This window comes from Pongo abelii, chromosome 16 (genome assembly GCF_028885655.2).
Source record: "Pongo abelii isolate AG06213 chromosome 16, NHGRI_mPonAbe1-v2.0_pri, whole genome shotgun sequence".
NCBI classification, from domain to species: Eukaryota; Metazoa; Chordata; class Mammalia; order Primates; family Hominidae; genus Pongo; species Pongo abelii.
Genome location: NC_072001.2, coordinates 19882259 through 19898209, shown reverse-complemented (window position 1 = coordinate 19898209; position 15951 = coordinate 19882259). Strand labels below are relative to the sequence as shown.

The window sequence follows — 15951 nt, the reverse complement described above, 5'->3', positions numbered from 1 at the left end:
TAGGGTTTCACCATATTGGCCAGGCTGGTCTCAAATGCCTGACCGCAAGTGATCCAAGTGCCTCGGCCTCCCAAAGTGCTGGGATTACAAGTGTGAGCCACTGCACCCAGCCAATTAGGAGGAAATATCCAACATTTAGCCAGGTGCAGTGGCTCACTCCTTAATCCCAGCACTTTCAGAAGCTGAGGTGGGAGGATCACTTGAGCCCAGGAGTTTGAGTCCAGGCCGGCCAACATAGTGAGACTCTGTCTCAACAAAACATTTAAAAATTAGCCAGGCATGGTGGTGTGCGCCTGTAGTCACAGCTACTTGGGAGGCTGAGATGGGAGAGTGTTTCAGCCCAGAAGGTCAAGTAAGCTGTGATTGTGCCACTGTACTCCAGTCTGCATAACAGAGCAAGACCCTGTCTCAAAAAAAAAACCCAAAATATATAAATAATTGATACAACTCAAAACAAATAACCCAATTTTTTAAATGTTTTTAAAAAAGAACTTGAATAGACCTTTCCTTAAAGAAGATATAAAAATAGCAAGTGGGTATCTGAAAGGTGTTCTGCATTATAGATCATTAGGGAAATGCAAATCAAACCCACTGAGATACCCCCTCACACCCCTTATGACCATTATCAAAAAGTCAAAAGATAAATATTGGCAAGAGTGCGGAGAAATCGGAACTTTTGCATACTATGGATGAGAATACAGATTGATACAGCCAATTCTGGAAAAGTGTATGAAGATTTCTAGAGAAATTAAAAATAGAACCACCATATGACTCCGCAATCCCTCTTCTGGGCATACACTCAAAGGAAATGAAATCATTACTTTGTAAAGATACCTGTATTCTCATGTTCATTGCAGCCTTAATCACAATAGCCAAGATATGGAAACAATCTAAGTGTCCATCAATGGATAAATGGATAAAGAGACTGTGGCACGCATACACAATGGAATATTATTCAGCCCTAAAACAAACAAGGTCTTGCCATTTGCCGCAAGATGGATGAGGCTAGAGGACATCATGCTTAGTGAAATAAATCATACACAAAAAATCAAATATTGCATAAACCCATTTATATGTGGGATGTAAAAATGTAAATAAATAAATCTACAGAGATAGAGAGTAAAACATTGTCTACCAGGAGAGGTAGGAGAGGGGAGGAATTGGGGACATGGAGGACAAAGGATACAAAGTAGCAGGTATGAAGGATGAACAAGCCTAGAGATGTATGACATGAGGACTGCAGGGAACAAAATTGTTCTGTATGTGAAATTCATGCTCAATGAGTAGATTTCAACTGCTCTTGCCACAAAAGCAATAAGGAAATGGGGAACTATGTGAAATGATTGGTGTGTTAATTTCTTTCAGTATAGGAATCTTTTACAATCTATATATAACCTTTAACATCATGTTGTAAGCCTTAACTATACACAAGAAAATTTATTTTTAAAAAAGAAAAATTGACAGTCAAAGACTGACAAAGCAAAGACTAAGTAAATAAAAACAGGGGTAACTGGATTTATATCTGTTAAACAAAACAAAACAAAACAAAAAATGAGCCACCCACTGAGGCAAGTGCCTGCATCAATAGAGCTTTGTGGAGGCACAATTTGACAACAACCCCAGAAAAAACACAAGCCACAGAAACTACTGTAACCATGCTTTCCAAAGAGGGTTTTGGAACTCAGCATGTAAAGGGAGAAAGCAGGCAGGAGAGAAGAAAGGGAGGGGGAGCAGGCAGTGAAGGGGTGGTTACATTCTTAGGAAGCTCTAATTAGTGCTCTGTAAATCTTCTTTTACAAAGATAAGGTAAACATCTGAAAAGAGGGAGGAAAGAGTCAATTATGCAGCCATCTCAGGGTAGCCTGAAGAGTGACTGATCTCATTTTCTTGTTCTGTACCTGGGAAGATAAGCCTATAATCAACATTGTCAGTGTCAGATTGAATAGAACTCAGTTTTACGTCTTAAACTGAGGTTGCAGAGCCAGGGTTACAACTGGCATATGCTTATTTTATAGGGGGACATGGATCCTGAAATATTTAGGGGCTAGCAAGGAATGTCCCTGTGAACAGTTTGTAAGGGGGGCCATATGGAGAGGTACGTGGCCTTTGTGGTAGTGGGGACCTGGCTTATGTCTAATGCCATCACACAGGATTGTGAAATGGCAGCTATCTCTTTGGGGAGAAAGAATGGCAGTGTTGCATGACTAAGATCCCAAACTTATGTCTCCCTTAGCATAACAGGTTTGGCAGTTCCAAGACTTTATTTTCTTTTACATATTAAAAAAACTCTAATGAAAGAGCTATGTGAGAGATATAAAGAGGGTATTTCCAATGAAAAAAGGGTGCAACCAGCAGGGAGAAAAAGGAATTCTAAATGTGTTTATGCTTGGTAACTTAACCTTAAAACACACAGAACAAAGCTTAATAAACGAAAAAAAGAAATAAGTTGACGATCATTGTGGGAAACTTTAATATCTGTGTCTCAGCCACTGAAAAATAAACAAACATCAGTAAGGAAATAGAATCATTAAAGGATGCATTTAACACGCTCGATCTAATTGAGAGACGTGGTACACTACACTCAACATGCAGAATACATATCCTTTTCAAGTGCAGAAGCAATATTTATAAAAATTAACCATATTTTTGATCATTGAGAAGACACAAATTCCAAAGAGTTTTAGTTATAGAAATATTTAATCAGAGTGGAACTATAAGTTTGGAAATTAAGCAAAACATTTTCAGTATGGTAAAGGGATGAATAAAATCAAAGTTTGCTTTTCTGAAACACTAATAAAATTGATGGCCCCCAGCAAGACTGATTAAGAAAACGGACAAAAGGCAGAAACTCTAACTGCAGACCTTATAAATATTTAAAAAGAAAAATGAATAATAGAACAACTTTGAAATTTTATATAAAATGAACAAATTGATTTGGCAAACACAGGTTACCAAAATGAATATTCAAATATATGTAATTGAATCTGTAATTAAACACCTTATAAAGAAAACTACAGTCTCACATGGCTTAATAAGTGAATTCTTTCCAAATGCTTAAGGAAGAAATAGCACACATCTTACATCAACTCTGTCAGAAATAGGAGAAGAAACATTTCTCAAATTGTCTAAACAGCATAGCTTTAATACTTCATATTAAAACCTCACAAGTCTGGGCGCAGTGGCTCATGCCTGTAATCCCAGCACTTTGGGAGGCCGAGGAGGGTGGATCACGAGGTCAGGAGATTGAGACCATCCTGGCTAACAGGGTGAAACCCCGTCTCTACTAAAAAATACAATAAATTAGCCAGGCGTGGTGGTGGGCGTCTATAGTCCCAGCTGCTCAGGAGGCTGAAGCAGGAGAATGGTGTGAACCCGGAAGGCGGAGCTTGCAATGAGCCAAGATCATGCCACTGCATTCCAGCCTGGACAACAGGACGAGACTCCATGGCAAAAAAAAAAAAAAAAAAAAAAAAAAGAAGAAAAATTTAGACTCCACTTTCTCTTGTGAACGTTAAGTACAAAATTACCAAATGAAATATGAGCAAGCCCATCTCAACCACACATAATATGGTATTAATCACATAACACAACAAAGTTGATTTAATTCCAGAAGTGCAATGTTAAACATTCAAAAGCCAATCACTGTTAAGTTACCTTATCAACATAAAAAGATAAGAAAAAACATTGCTCAATCAAGAAAGAAAAAAGCAGTTGATAAAATTCAGTACCTATTCATAAATCTTAAAACCTGTCAACAGAGAGGAAGCAATATGTGAGCTAAACACTCCCCAAGCTGAGAATAGTGACATAACTTATTTGCAGCCAAAAGATGAAAACTGCAGGCCGGGCACGGTGGCTCACGCCTCTAATCCCAGCACTTTGGGAGGCAGAGGTGGGCAAATCACAAGTTCTGGAGGAGTTCAAAACCAGCCTGGCCAACATGGTGAAACCCTGTCTCTACTAAAAATAAAAAAAATGAGCTGGGCGTGGTGGCACATGCCTGTACTCCCAGCTATTAGGGAGGCTGAGGCAGAAGAATTGCTTGAACCGTGGAGGTGGACGCTGTGACAGTGAGCCGAGATTGTGCCACTGCACTCCAGCCTGGCAATAGAGCAAGACTGTGTTTCAAAAAAAAAAAAAAAAAAGAATGAAAATTGAATTGCAGTATAATCTTAAAATTTTTGAGAAATCTACGTTTTTCAGCTAAAAAGAGACAGACTCAGCCTTTTGACCTTTCTTCTTTCCCTCCTTGGAAGGCAATCCAAGGCCTGGAAAAACAGCAGCCACATTGTAACCAAAAGAATAAAAACATGGCTAAGAAAGTATCAGGAAACTGAAAAGAACCCCGGACTGCCTTCCTCTGCACGTTGTAAGTGACAAAAATGAAATCTATATTTCTTTAAGTCACTGAATCAGATTTATTCTTTCTGCGGCTACAAGTAGCCCTAAATGATGTATTAAATACTAAAATAAATACTAAAATACACACTAAAATACTAACATTTTGGTCTTGAACTGCTGATCTCAGGTGATACACCCATCTCAGCCTACCAAGGTGCTGGGTTTACAGGCATGAGCCATCACACCCACCTCAAAAGCTTTGTGTTTTTAAATATATTAGACATGTCTCTAGTTTCCAAAAAAAAAAAAAAAAAACCCTTAATAATGTAGGAAAATAAGAGAAACTTTTTCCAAAAAAGAGAAATTATTGTGATTATTTTACCTTATTGGAATGTTGGATAATATAGTCAGCTTTATTAATCATCAAGCATGCTGTAAATTTTCCATTATAATAGGATTTGTACCTCAATTAAGGTGATAAAGTTTTAAAGCTCAGAAAGTGAAAGCCAGCCCCACCCCTCTCCTAGAGTGGGTGGGGACAGCAGTTGCATGGGCGCCTTTCCTTGTGACATCACAGGACCTTCGTGACACGTGGCTGCTTGACCCCGCCTCCTTTCCCTTTCATCTTTCTCACTGACCAATGGGCTTGGAGCATTAAGGCCACACCCCTATTCTGCATTCTAGTGTGACCCTGGTGACGCCTCCTCTGGCTCAGTCACATAGCTGCGTGGTACGTGACTGGAGGCATATCACTGCCGTTGCCTGGATCACGCCAATGTGGCCCCAACCCCACCTCCCTCCCCTCCCCATGATGTCAGAGAAAAACCAACAGAGCAAATTGCCTGAGGCCAAGAGACAGGTAAAACGCATAGGATTGCGGGACCCCAACCCCAACCCAACCCCAGGCCCCCTCTGATGGCAGAACAGCTGTCAGAGTCCGTGTCACTCCAGAGGTACACCAGGCTGGGCCCCCCCAATGCCTCTGGGCTCCCTCAACCAAAATCTTGTGTCAGCCCCAACCCCTGCCCTCACCTGACTTTGAGCGGGTGACTCAAGGGACTCCCTGCTCTGTACTCTGCCCTCACCTCCTCTTGCCTGAAAACTGACCTCCCTGGGCCCTTCAGGTTCATGTTTCCAAGGAACTGGATGCCCCAGCACCTGCCCTCACCAGTCACCCCAGGGTGACTTTGGGCAGGTGACTCCTGGGGCTCCCCGCTCCATACTCTACCCTTGCCTACCACTGCCCCATGGCTGACCTCCTTGGGCTGTTTGGGCTCAGGTCTCCAAGAACCTGGGTCCCAACCCTGCGAACCCCAACCCAATCTCAAAGAGGCAACTTGGGCATAGCACTGATGTCACCCGTCCCCCACCACCCCACGGAGGAGTGGAATGTACTGACGGCACAGTCCCTCTAGGAACTGTCATTACTGCTGCAAGACTGGCCTTTGATCTTAGGACCCATCCCCTAAGTGTTCTCACCCTGTTTCTGGTTACGCTGGTTGCAGCACAAATTTCCATCTGGAAGGGGAGTGGGGACCATGTGACCTAGGATCAAGAAGTTTCAGGCTGCCTTACTCCCTTAACACAGAAGTTGACTGTTTGAAAAGCCTACACCTCCCTTGTGAACTCAAAATGTTGACAGTGTCTCTGGGTGGCAATGGGAGAACGGGTTTGGTTTGGTTTTCTCCCAGGCTTCTACTCTCCAGAGAGACTTCAACAGTTTTTCCTAAGTTCTCCACCTCATATTTGAATTCTCCATGGTTCTGGCACCAGAGTGCCCATCAGTTAGTGATCTTTGAAGTGAGATTTGCTCATCTTCTGTGGAAGAGACCTTGGGAAACTGAACTTGACAACTTGAATCTTCCTCATCTCATCTCAACCTGGGGTACTTTCAGTGCCACAGGATACATATGGGGCATCTTTCTGAAGCATCACTTTCCCTTGATTCTCTTGAGAGAGACAAAACATTAATGTTCTTAGGGATGACAGTCACACATATATTTCTAAGAGACTAGCAGACTTCTCTCCAAAATGAAGCTTGGGTTGTCCTCTTTCTGTTCAATTTCCAGATTTAACAGAAAGGCTGCCTTCTGCCCTGAGGATACATGACTTTTACTTTTCTACCTCTGCCTCTGGTTTTGGTCCCTGGCAGCTGCTGATTTGTGGCAAAATCCCAGAGCTCGGAGGCAGAAGAATGAGTTTTGGTTCCATTATTGCCTTTCTTTTAGCCATGGTATCAATCTCTCTCAGTCACTAAGTGATTGCAACAACACCTTGTACAGTTGTCGGTGGCATTAAATCAGATAGTCTATAAGAGTATTTTGTATAAACTGTAAAGTGACTGTAGGAGCTTGTAGTTCTCATGAGTATCACTGCTCCTCTTTTCCACAGTTTACAGATGATCATCAGTGGAACAGTGCTGGTGCTGGTACCGGAGCAACCGACAGCAAACAGAAGAAAATAAATAATGGCACTAACCCTGAGAAAACCACTTCTGGTGGTTACCATTCACCTGAGGATGTGAGTCTTGGCTGGCTGGTCTCCTGAGGACAAGGGGCACAAGGGGAAGTCGAGGGTAACTGTTGAGATTGTGGAAGGAAGAACTGCTGGGTACTGGTTAAGAATTCTGGGTTTGAATCCTACCCTCTCTCTCCATCTGCGAGGGACACGATTTATGGCAAATTGCTTGAGTTCTTTGGACCTCTCTTTTCACATCTGTAAAATAGGGGTGGTAATGTTTTACTTACATGTGTGAAGCTTAAATTAGATTTGTTGTTGTTGTTGTTGTTGTTGTGTTAATCTCTAGTCCAGGGCCTGCTGTAAACTCCTCTCCTCTTTGGGCTTCCATTTCCTGAGGAGGTAGAGTTAGAGTATTAGAGGTTTCTGTTTGCTCTGAGACTCTGGGATTTAAAGATTCACTAGAATGGAAACCTTGGGGCCAAGGGCTCCTGTCTGCCTTTTCCGTCCTATATCCCAGCTGGGAAGAACTGTCCCTGGCCCCTATGTGCTTGCTCAATGCTTGTTGAATGAACACATCTTTCTAAATCACAAGCTAGCAGAAGGGTGGGCTTTTCTCACATTCCATGTCTGAAGGTTTCTGTTACTGTCTTTTCTGGAGAATCTAGTTTCAGACTTTCAGTATTGTGGCTGTGGGCAAAAACCAATAAAGACCCAAATCCTTTTTCTTTGGGCATTAAGGAGAGTTGATCAGTTCGTGTTCCCATTGGGTCTAAGAACTTTGTCCTTAAAATCCATTCCTGACCCCTGCCTACCGCTTCCTGGCCTGGGGAATAGAATCGAGGGGCTACCCTCAGTCACCTTCCTTTGACTCTCCCCACAGAAACAACAGAACCGAGCTCAGCTGAAAGAAGTAACATGGTTTCTTTCTTTGCTCACGACATGACTGCTGGGTTTCGGGGGCACTCAGATGTAGAGGCCCCAGTCTCATCTCGCCTACTCCCAGTACGGGGAGGAAGGCTCACCTCCCAGATTCCACCCCATCCCCACAGGGTCCCTGATAACCTGGTCCCATGGGTGGGCCTGTCCTGGGGCAGTGGTGCCATTCTGGGGGCATGTCTCTTGCTGTGCCATCTCTGCCTCCCTCTAGTAAGAGCTCTGTCTTCCTCTTCCTATAGGAAAAGCAGGAAAGCCACCAATATCAGCAAGCCCTAAGGAGGCAGCTAGAGGTGAGTGGAGGGTGTGAAGTTCCCTCCTGTCATCTGGAGAAGGTTTCTTTGCTTCTCTTTCAGCACTTGCTTGTCTTTTCTCCCAAAGGCCCAGGATCATACCATACGAATCCTTATGTGTCAGAAAACTGAACTGGAGACAGCACTCTATTACAGCCAGGATGCTGCTAGGAAATTTGAAGGTGGGAATCTGGGCACCCCATCTTCCTTCAACCTGGCATTTTCACAGGCCTTTGGGCTGCATCTCAACCTCTCTCATTCCAGAAGAATCCAAGGATCTGGCAGGATGCCTGCATCATTCCTGGAACTTTGCAAGAGAGTTACAGCGGGCTCTTTCTGCTGTGTCCACACAGCACAAGAAGGCGGACAGGGTGAGTCCAACCACCTACCCGGTCCCCTGGGAGCCCAGCTTCACAGATGGAGGAATGAGCCTAAAGGTCCCTTCTGCAGGATGCAGTGTCCTGCCCAGAAGACAGCATGGGCCATTTCTTGCTGCTTTTGTATGTGGTTGTTAGAGGCAGGTTGGGGCTGGGTCAGCTGCTGTCAGTGAGTTGCGGGGCACTGTGGGGAGCAAGCACTGGACACAGAGCTCCGAGGCCAAGTGCCCACCCTGCCCATACTTGGCTGTGCCCTTGGTCAAATCCTTGGTGGGGATTAGGGTACTTGTACCATGAAGGTACAGAAGAGTATCTTTAGTATGTTACCATTTGTGTAGAGAGAGGGAACACATGTACGTGTGTGTGTGTGTCTCTGTGTGTGTACGTATTATGGTAATATACATAAAACATGTTTGTAAGGATTCATAAAAAACTCAGGCGAGAGGAACAGTATTGGGGGGAGATATTTCCCTTCTGTACCTTCTGAGGTTTGGACTATGCCAATGTATCGTTCTTTCAAAAATCAACAAAGGATTAATTTCCTCCTCCTTATCTGTGCCCCTACCCCCACCAAAAGAATGGGTTTAGAGAATCAGATATACCTGGGTGTTGAAATCCCAGCTCTAAGTGATCTTAGGCAAGCACTTAACCTTTAATACCCCATGTTTTTCATCTACACAATAGAGGTGATAATGATAACTGTCTCCTATGGTGGTGGTGAGGATTAAATGGGATTGTTAGCTTAGGGCCTGGTGAAGCACTCAATAAAGTTTCCAACAGTGGTAGTAATAATAGCAATAGCAGCATTACTGTAATAATGCTGTATACAGTAATAGTAAAATTTTCTCATCTCTCTGGGCCCCTGTTAGCCAGCAAACAATTCAGTCTTTTTCCCTGTCCCTTCCACCCTTACTGAGTTCTTTGAAAAACAAGTGAGAGCCAGGTGTGGTGGCACATGCCTGTAATCCCAGCTACATAGAAGGCTGAGGAGAAGAATCGCTTGAACCCGGGAGGCAGAGGTTGCCGTGGGGTGAGATTGCGCTATTGCACTCCAGCCTGGGCAACAAGAACGAAACTCCATCTCAAAAAAAAAAAAAAGAAAAAGAAAAAAAAATTATACCATGGACTTGGAAATGCCTTGAGAACATGTCAGGTGGGATTGAGAGGGAGCAAGTGTTACTGTGGAGTAGTCACTGTAGCTGTCATCACTGGTCGGTCAGCTGCTCCTCTGCCTGCTGTATCCTGACTTGACCTTTCTCTATTTGCAGTATATCAAGGAGTTAACAAAGGAGAGGGACGCTTTGAGTCTGGAGCTGTACAGGAACACGTAGGATAGGGGAAGGTGGGATGGGAGGTCTGAGAGCCCTTAGCGTGGGTGGTGTGCTGGGAGGTGGGGGGTACAGGTGAGCATGGCAGGGGGTCATACAGGTTTGCATGTGTGCACAGGGAAGCTCCAGTGCCGGCTGTGCCACTGACTCATGGGGTAGCCTCAGGCAACTCATGTCTTCTCTCTGGCCTGCCACCTGGGACTTTTAATTCCTGGGTCCCTTCTAGTGCCACGGTTCTGTGGTTGTGGAGCGAGGGTAGAGGGTCGATCACCAAAGCGGTCCTTTCTGTTCTTCGTTCATTCCTTTCTCTATTGCCTCCGGCCATAGCATAACCAATGAGGAGCTGAAGGAGAAAAATGCCGAACTACAAGAAAAACTTCGACTCGTAGAAACTGAAAAGTCTGAGATCCAGCTCCACATCAAGGAGCTAAAAAGGAAACTGGAGACGGGCAAAATCCTGCTGCCACAGGTGAGCAGCGGCAGCCCCGGGGGGTGTGGGAGCCCCATCCAGCTGGGACCATGGTCTAGGGATCATGCAGGGTATGGGGAGGCTCCAGCCAAGAGCTGGAAAATTTGGGTCCTTGTTCTGGTCCCGCCATAGAATCCTCTAGAGTGTGCTAAAAATCTACAAATTGGGACCATGCCTGGGAAATCAGAAAACCTCAGGGTTAGGGCTTAAAATTTCTTTTTAAAGAATCATAGACTAAAACCGTTATTTTATAGATTACATTTATATACCTAGCTTATGAGTCTATTTCCTTTTGAGGTTCAAACCAACACTTTGCAGGAGGAGAAGATGTGGAATCAGGAGGAGGAGCTACGGGATCAGAAGGAGAAGCTACGGAAGCAGGAGGAGAAGATGTGGAGACAGGAGCAGAGGCTGCGGAAGCAGGAGAAGGAGCTGCGCGAGCTGGAGGAGCAGATGCGGAAGCAGGAGGAGCAGATGTGGGAGCAGGATAAGCAGATGCGGAAGCAGGAGGAGCATATGTGCGACCTGGAGGGGCAGATGCGGAAGCAGGTGGAGGAGATGCAGAAGAAGGAGGAGCAGATGATGAAGCAGGAGGAACAGATGTGGGAGCAGGAGAAGCAGATGATGAAGCAGGAGGAGCATATGTGTGACCTGGAGGGGCAGATGCGGAAGCAGGAGGAGGAGATGCGGAAGCAGGAGGAGCAGATGATGAAGCAGGAGGAGCATATGCGCGACCTGGAGGGGCAGATGCGGAAGCAGGAGGAGCAGATGCGGAAGCAGGAGGAGGAGATGCGGAAGCAGGAGGAGCAGATGCGGAAGCAGGAGGAGCAGATGCGGGAGCAGGATAAGCAGATGCAGAAGCAGGAGGAACAGATGCAGGAGCAGGAGGAGGAGATGCGGAAGCAGGAGGAGCAGATGCAGGAGAAGGAGGAGCAGATGCGGAAGCAGGAGCAGATGCGGAAGCAGGAGGAGCAGATGTGTGAGCTGGAGGAGCAAATGCGGATGCAGGAGGAGCAGATGAGGGAGCAGGACGAGAGGCTGCGATTTAAGGAGGAGAGGCTGTGGGATCAGGATGAGAAGATGCAGGAGGAGGAGGAGAAGATGCGGGGGCAGGTGGAGGAGAAGATGCGGGGGCAGGTGGAGAAGATGCAGGAGAAGGAGAGGACGGGAGAGCAGAAGATGCAGGAGGAGCGGTGCTCAGAGCCCTGCCTCCCTCCCTCCGAAGATCTGTATGATACGAGCCACCCTGGCAGCGTGAAGCCTGCACGAGAGGCCACGGAGGGTTCTCCTGATGACAATTGCACTGCACAGCAGATCATGCAGCTGCTTGGTGGAAGGAAGAATGCCCAGGAGTGCCCAGTCTTAGGCAGCACCTCCTGCATCCCATTCTTCTACCGAGGAGACAAGAGAAAGATGAAGATCATCAGTATCTAAAAGCCGGCACTGTCAACAAGGCCTACAGAAGTGTAAGCCGCCACATGACCTTGTGAATATCGTCTGAGAACAAACTTGAAAAAAGAAAATTTATTTTAAATTGTGGCAAAATACTGGCTGGGCACGGTGGCCTGCACCTGTAATCACAGCACTTTGGGAGGCCTAGGCGGGGGGATCACCAATCCCAGCTACGTGGGAGGCTGAGGTTGCAGTGAGCCGAGATCACACCACTGCACTCCTCTCTGGCTGACAGAGTGAAACTCCCATCTCAAAAAAAAAAAAAAAAAAAAATTCTACTTGAGGACTCTAATATCTATGTATGTTTCTATTTTTTTTTTTTCTTGGTCTTTCTCGTTTAGTCTTGTGTTGTCTTGTCTTATGGCATGCCTAGTAAACTTTTATCTGCCTCCAGAGAGTATTGACTTTGACTTTATGGCACACAATCGGCGTTCAAGCAGATCACCTTCATCTAGTTTGGGACTAAGCTGGCTCAAAGCAGGTTTTAGTTTTTGTGACAGCTGGTCTATTTTTTATTCTTTTGGATTCTTAGGGGTGGCCCTTCCAGGATCCCCACCAAGGTCCCATCTCCTTACTGGGACCCAAATTCTCATTATGTCATTTCAGCCCTGTGAGAGTGCCAAACATTCAGCTAGGCTCTCCAGCCTCTTAACTATCACTTCATACTCAGTTTCTTAGCCTCTTAGCCCTCCACTGTTGACCAATCACCAAATGGGGGAAAGCACTACAGACTGTCAGGGTCACCTCCTAGGCCTGGTCACTCAAGTCCTGGCTGAGGTCTCCAATTACCTTCCAACAATTGTTTTTGATGGTGAGGGGGGACACATTTTTGTCCAGTTTTTCTAACTGTTCCTGTGGGGAGGCTAATCTATAACAAGCTATTCTGCCTTTAATGAATGTTGAAAACCCTTTTTTTTTTTTTGAGATGGAGTCTCGCTCTGTTGCCCAGGCTCTAGTGCAGTGGTGTAATCTCTGCTTACTGTAACCTCCGCCTCCTGGGTTCAAGCAATTCTCCTGCCTCAGCCTCCCAAGTAGCTGGGATTACACGCATGTGCCACCACCCCTGGCTAATTTTTATATTTTTAGTAGAGACAGGATTTCACTATGTTGTCCAGGCTGGTCTCGAGCTCCAGACTCCAGTGATCTACCCGACTCCGCCTCCCCAAGTGCTGGGATTACAGGCGTGTGCCACTGCATCCAGCCCATCTGTCTTTTTAAAAATGTTTCTGATTTGAGGTATAATTTATATTCCGTGAAATGCACAGATCTGGTTTACATTTTGATGACTTTTAACAAATGTATTACCCATGTAACCCACCTCCTTTGAAGATATGGAACATTTCTATCATCCAGAAAGTTCTCCTGTGCTTTCATCCTGTCTGGCACTCCCCCAGCAGCTGATGAACCTGCTGAGGACATTGGGTACAGGACTCTGGCCTCCCCAAAAGGGCTACTTTGACAAGACTGCTTGCCTTACCCGGCACTAAATCCCTGCCTGCTCTCTCAAAATTTCCATCTTTAAACTGCTTGTACCTATAACCCTCCCACATGAAATCCATAGATAAACCAGCCCACAGCCTAATATTTACTGTATACCCAAGCTTTCAGAAATACGACTCCCAGGAGTGGGGACTGATGGCTGCATCCCCTCCTCCTCCTGGAAGCCTCTACCAGCCTACAGAGCCCACAGAGTAGATCTCACCAGGCAGCTTGAGCCTGAAAGTGCTGCGGAGCCTCCTGCTGGTTCACCCTCACTATGGTGGCAGCTGCACGGGAGCAGCTGGGCTCACCCATTAAGCAAGAAGACGTTGGCTTGATACTGACACTCCAACCCCAGCCTGGGCAAGCCTGGCTGAAAGGACCCTTCCTTCTGGTCAGACTGTGGGGAGATGGGCCAGAGCATACACGCTCTACCGCCCTCCTCATGCTTCAGCTGTGCTTCCTTCTTAACAGAGGGAGCAGCTCATGGATTTGGCCAAAGTCTTCTTGAGGGCTGTAGGTTTGACAGGCTGGGTGTGTGGGGGCCACTGTGCTAGAGAGACAGACTGGTGTGTCAGAAGGCAGCCACCTGGCCAGAGGGGGGTCAACCCCCTTGGTAACCCCCTTCCCCCATCTGGACACAGAGCCCTGCACTCTCCACATGTGACTGCTCCCCTCAGAGCTGCCTCCAGAAGCGGGGTTCTAACCCTGTGGGTGGGGACATTGTGTTACTTTACAGTGGGCCATGGCTCCCTCTGATATCTCCAACTCAGAGGCAGTAGAGAGAAGATGAGAAATTCCCTGCACCTCTAGTCCTAGCTACTTGAGAGGCTGAGGGAAGAAGGTCACTTGAGCCCAGGAGTTCAAGGCTGCAATGAGCTATGATTACGTCAATGCATTCCAGCCTGAGCAACAGAGTGAGACCCAACCTCAAAAACAACAATAATAAACATAAAACTACCACATTACTGGCCAGGCATGGTGGCTCACACCTGTAATCCCAGCAATTTGGGAGGCTGAGGCGGGTGGATCACGAGGTCAGGAGATCGAGACCATCCTGGCTAACACGGTGAAACCATCTCTACTAAAAATACAAAAAAGTTAGCCAGGCATGGTGGGGGGCGCCTGTAGTCCCAGCTACTCTGGAGGCTGAGACAGGAAAATGGCGTGAACCTGAGAGGCGGAGCTTGCTGTGAGCTGAGATGGCGCCACTGCACTCAAGCCTGGGCAACAGAGCGAGACGCTGTCTCAAAAAAAATAAATAAACATGTAAGCATTCCACATTATAGACCAATTCCACTCCTAGGTATAGACACAAAGAATGAAAAGCAGACACTCAAGACACTTGTAAACCAATGTTCATAGCAGCATTACAACAGTCAAGAGACGAAAGCAACCTGATTGCCCACTGATGAAGGGATAACATGTGGCTTACATATATAATGGACTAGTATTGAGCCTTTAAAAGAAAATTCTGATGCATGTGGATGAACCCCAAATACCTAAGAAGTTCAATAACCCAGTCACAAAAGGACAAATACCGCATGACTCCCCTTATAGGAGACACCTTGAATAGTCAAATTCTGAGACAAAAGTAGAATGGTGGTTGCTTGGGGACACAAGGAGTTAGTGTTTCATGGATACGGAGTTTCAGTCAGAGAAAAGGCAAAAGTTGTAGAGATGGATGGTGGTGATGGCTGGGCAATAATGTGAATATACTTAATGCCAATGAACTGTACACATAAAAATGATTAAAACGGCAAGTTTTATGGTATGTATATTTTACCACAATATGTAAATTTTTTTAATTACGTTTTTTAAATTGTTATGAAAAAATACAAATAATCCATCCAAGTCATTTAGAAAAGGAGCATCAGATCAAGCTTTTCAAAGTGCCAAAACTCAGAAGATTACCTGGTTGCTTGCCCCATACCCAGCTGTCCAGAATTGACTTGGCCCTATATACAGGTGCAGGAGTTTCTTCTTCATCTTTTTTCTTTTTGTCATTCAGATCTTCTTTCTTTGTTCCACTTGGTTCGACACTATCATCTGCAGAATTAAAGATTTTTTAATCTGTAACTGCTTTTCAGAATGTCATACCGTTAGTCTCTGCAAATGTGCCTCCCCGAAAAGTTACAACACACATCGTTAACTGAATGGCATGCGGTGTCCCCCACCCCCAGGGCTGTGAGCATGTGTGACTAATAAACTGCTACTTCATCTGTCCAGTGTCAGCGTCCTATGTTCAGCCATCCCATATCCCTAGGGCAGGAATCTTCTAGGGTTATAAACAGAACTTTAATCAACCTCTCCTTTGTTATTTTACTGGTTCCATGATACAAGTTTTTCTGTGCAAAAGATCTGAACAGAAACTTCACAGAGGATACAAGAGTGGCAAAGAAGAACATGATATTCAGCATCGTTAGCCATTATGGAAGTGCAATTAAAACCACAACGAGATCCCACTAGACTTGTTAGAATGGCTCAACTAAAAAACACTGATAACACTAAGTGCTAACAAAGACACAGAGCAACAGAAACGTGACAGATTGCCAGTGGGAAGGCAAACTAAAACAGCCACTTTGGAAAACAGTTCAGCACATGACCCAACTTTCACACTACTAGGTCTTTATCCTAGGGAAATGGAAACTATATTCACACAAAATCTGTACAGAAATGCTCACAGCAGGATTACAATTGGGAAAGAAAAATGGAAACAACCACAAGGTCCTACAGTAGCAGAATGGATAAACACCATGTTGTACATGCACATAACCAGATGCTATTCAGCAATAAAAAGAACTATCAATACACAGAAC

The 15951-nt window shown here is 45.4% G+C and overlaps 1 protein-coding gene and 1 long non-coding RNA gene across 11 annotated transcripts in view; one reads left to right on the top strand and one right to left on the bottom strand.

Moving 5' to 3' along the window:
• Positions 1-5016: 5016 nt before the first annotated feature.
• On the top strand, positions 5017-12043 carry LOC129053826 (golgin subfamily A member 6-like protein 7). Its single transcript, XM_054545940.2, has 8 exons — positions 5017-5200; positions 6733-6861; positions 7977-8027; positions 8116-8209; positions 8292-8398; positions 9673-9731; positions 10060-10201; positions 10499-12043. Exons 1-8 carry the CDS (start codon positions 5117-5119, stop codon positions 11633-11635), a joined length of 1803 nt encoding a protein of 600 aa, XP_054401915.2. The 5' UTR covers positions 5017-5116; the 3' UTR covers positions 11636-12043.
• LOC129050386 (uncharacterized) overlaps positions 7093-15951 on the bottom strand; it is a 46041-nt gene continuing 37182 nt past the window's right edge. For 5 of the 10 annotated variants that reach the window (XR_010137360.1, XR_010137368.1, XR_010137367.1 and 2 more), the window contains 2 exons: positions 15047-15181; positions 7800-7970 (listed from right to left, as the gene is read on the bottom strand). This is a non-coding gene — a long non-coding RNA (uncharacterized LOC129050386). Of the gene's footprint in view, positions 7193-7797; positions 7971-15046; positions 15182-15951 lie in introns of those variants that run through there. The other 5 variants (XR_010137365.1, XR_010137363.1, XR_010137364.1 and 2 more) reach the window with 5 other exon arrangements.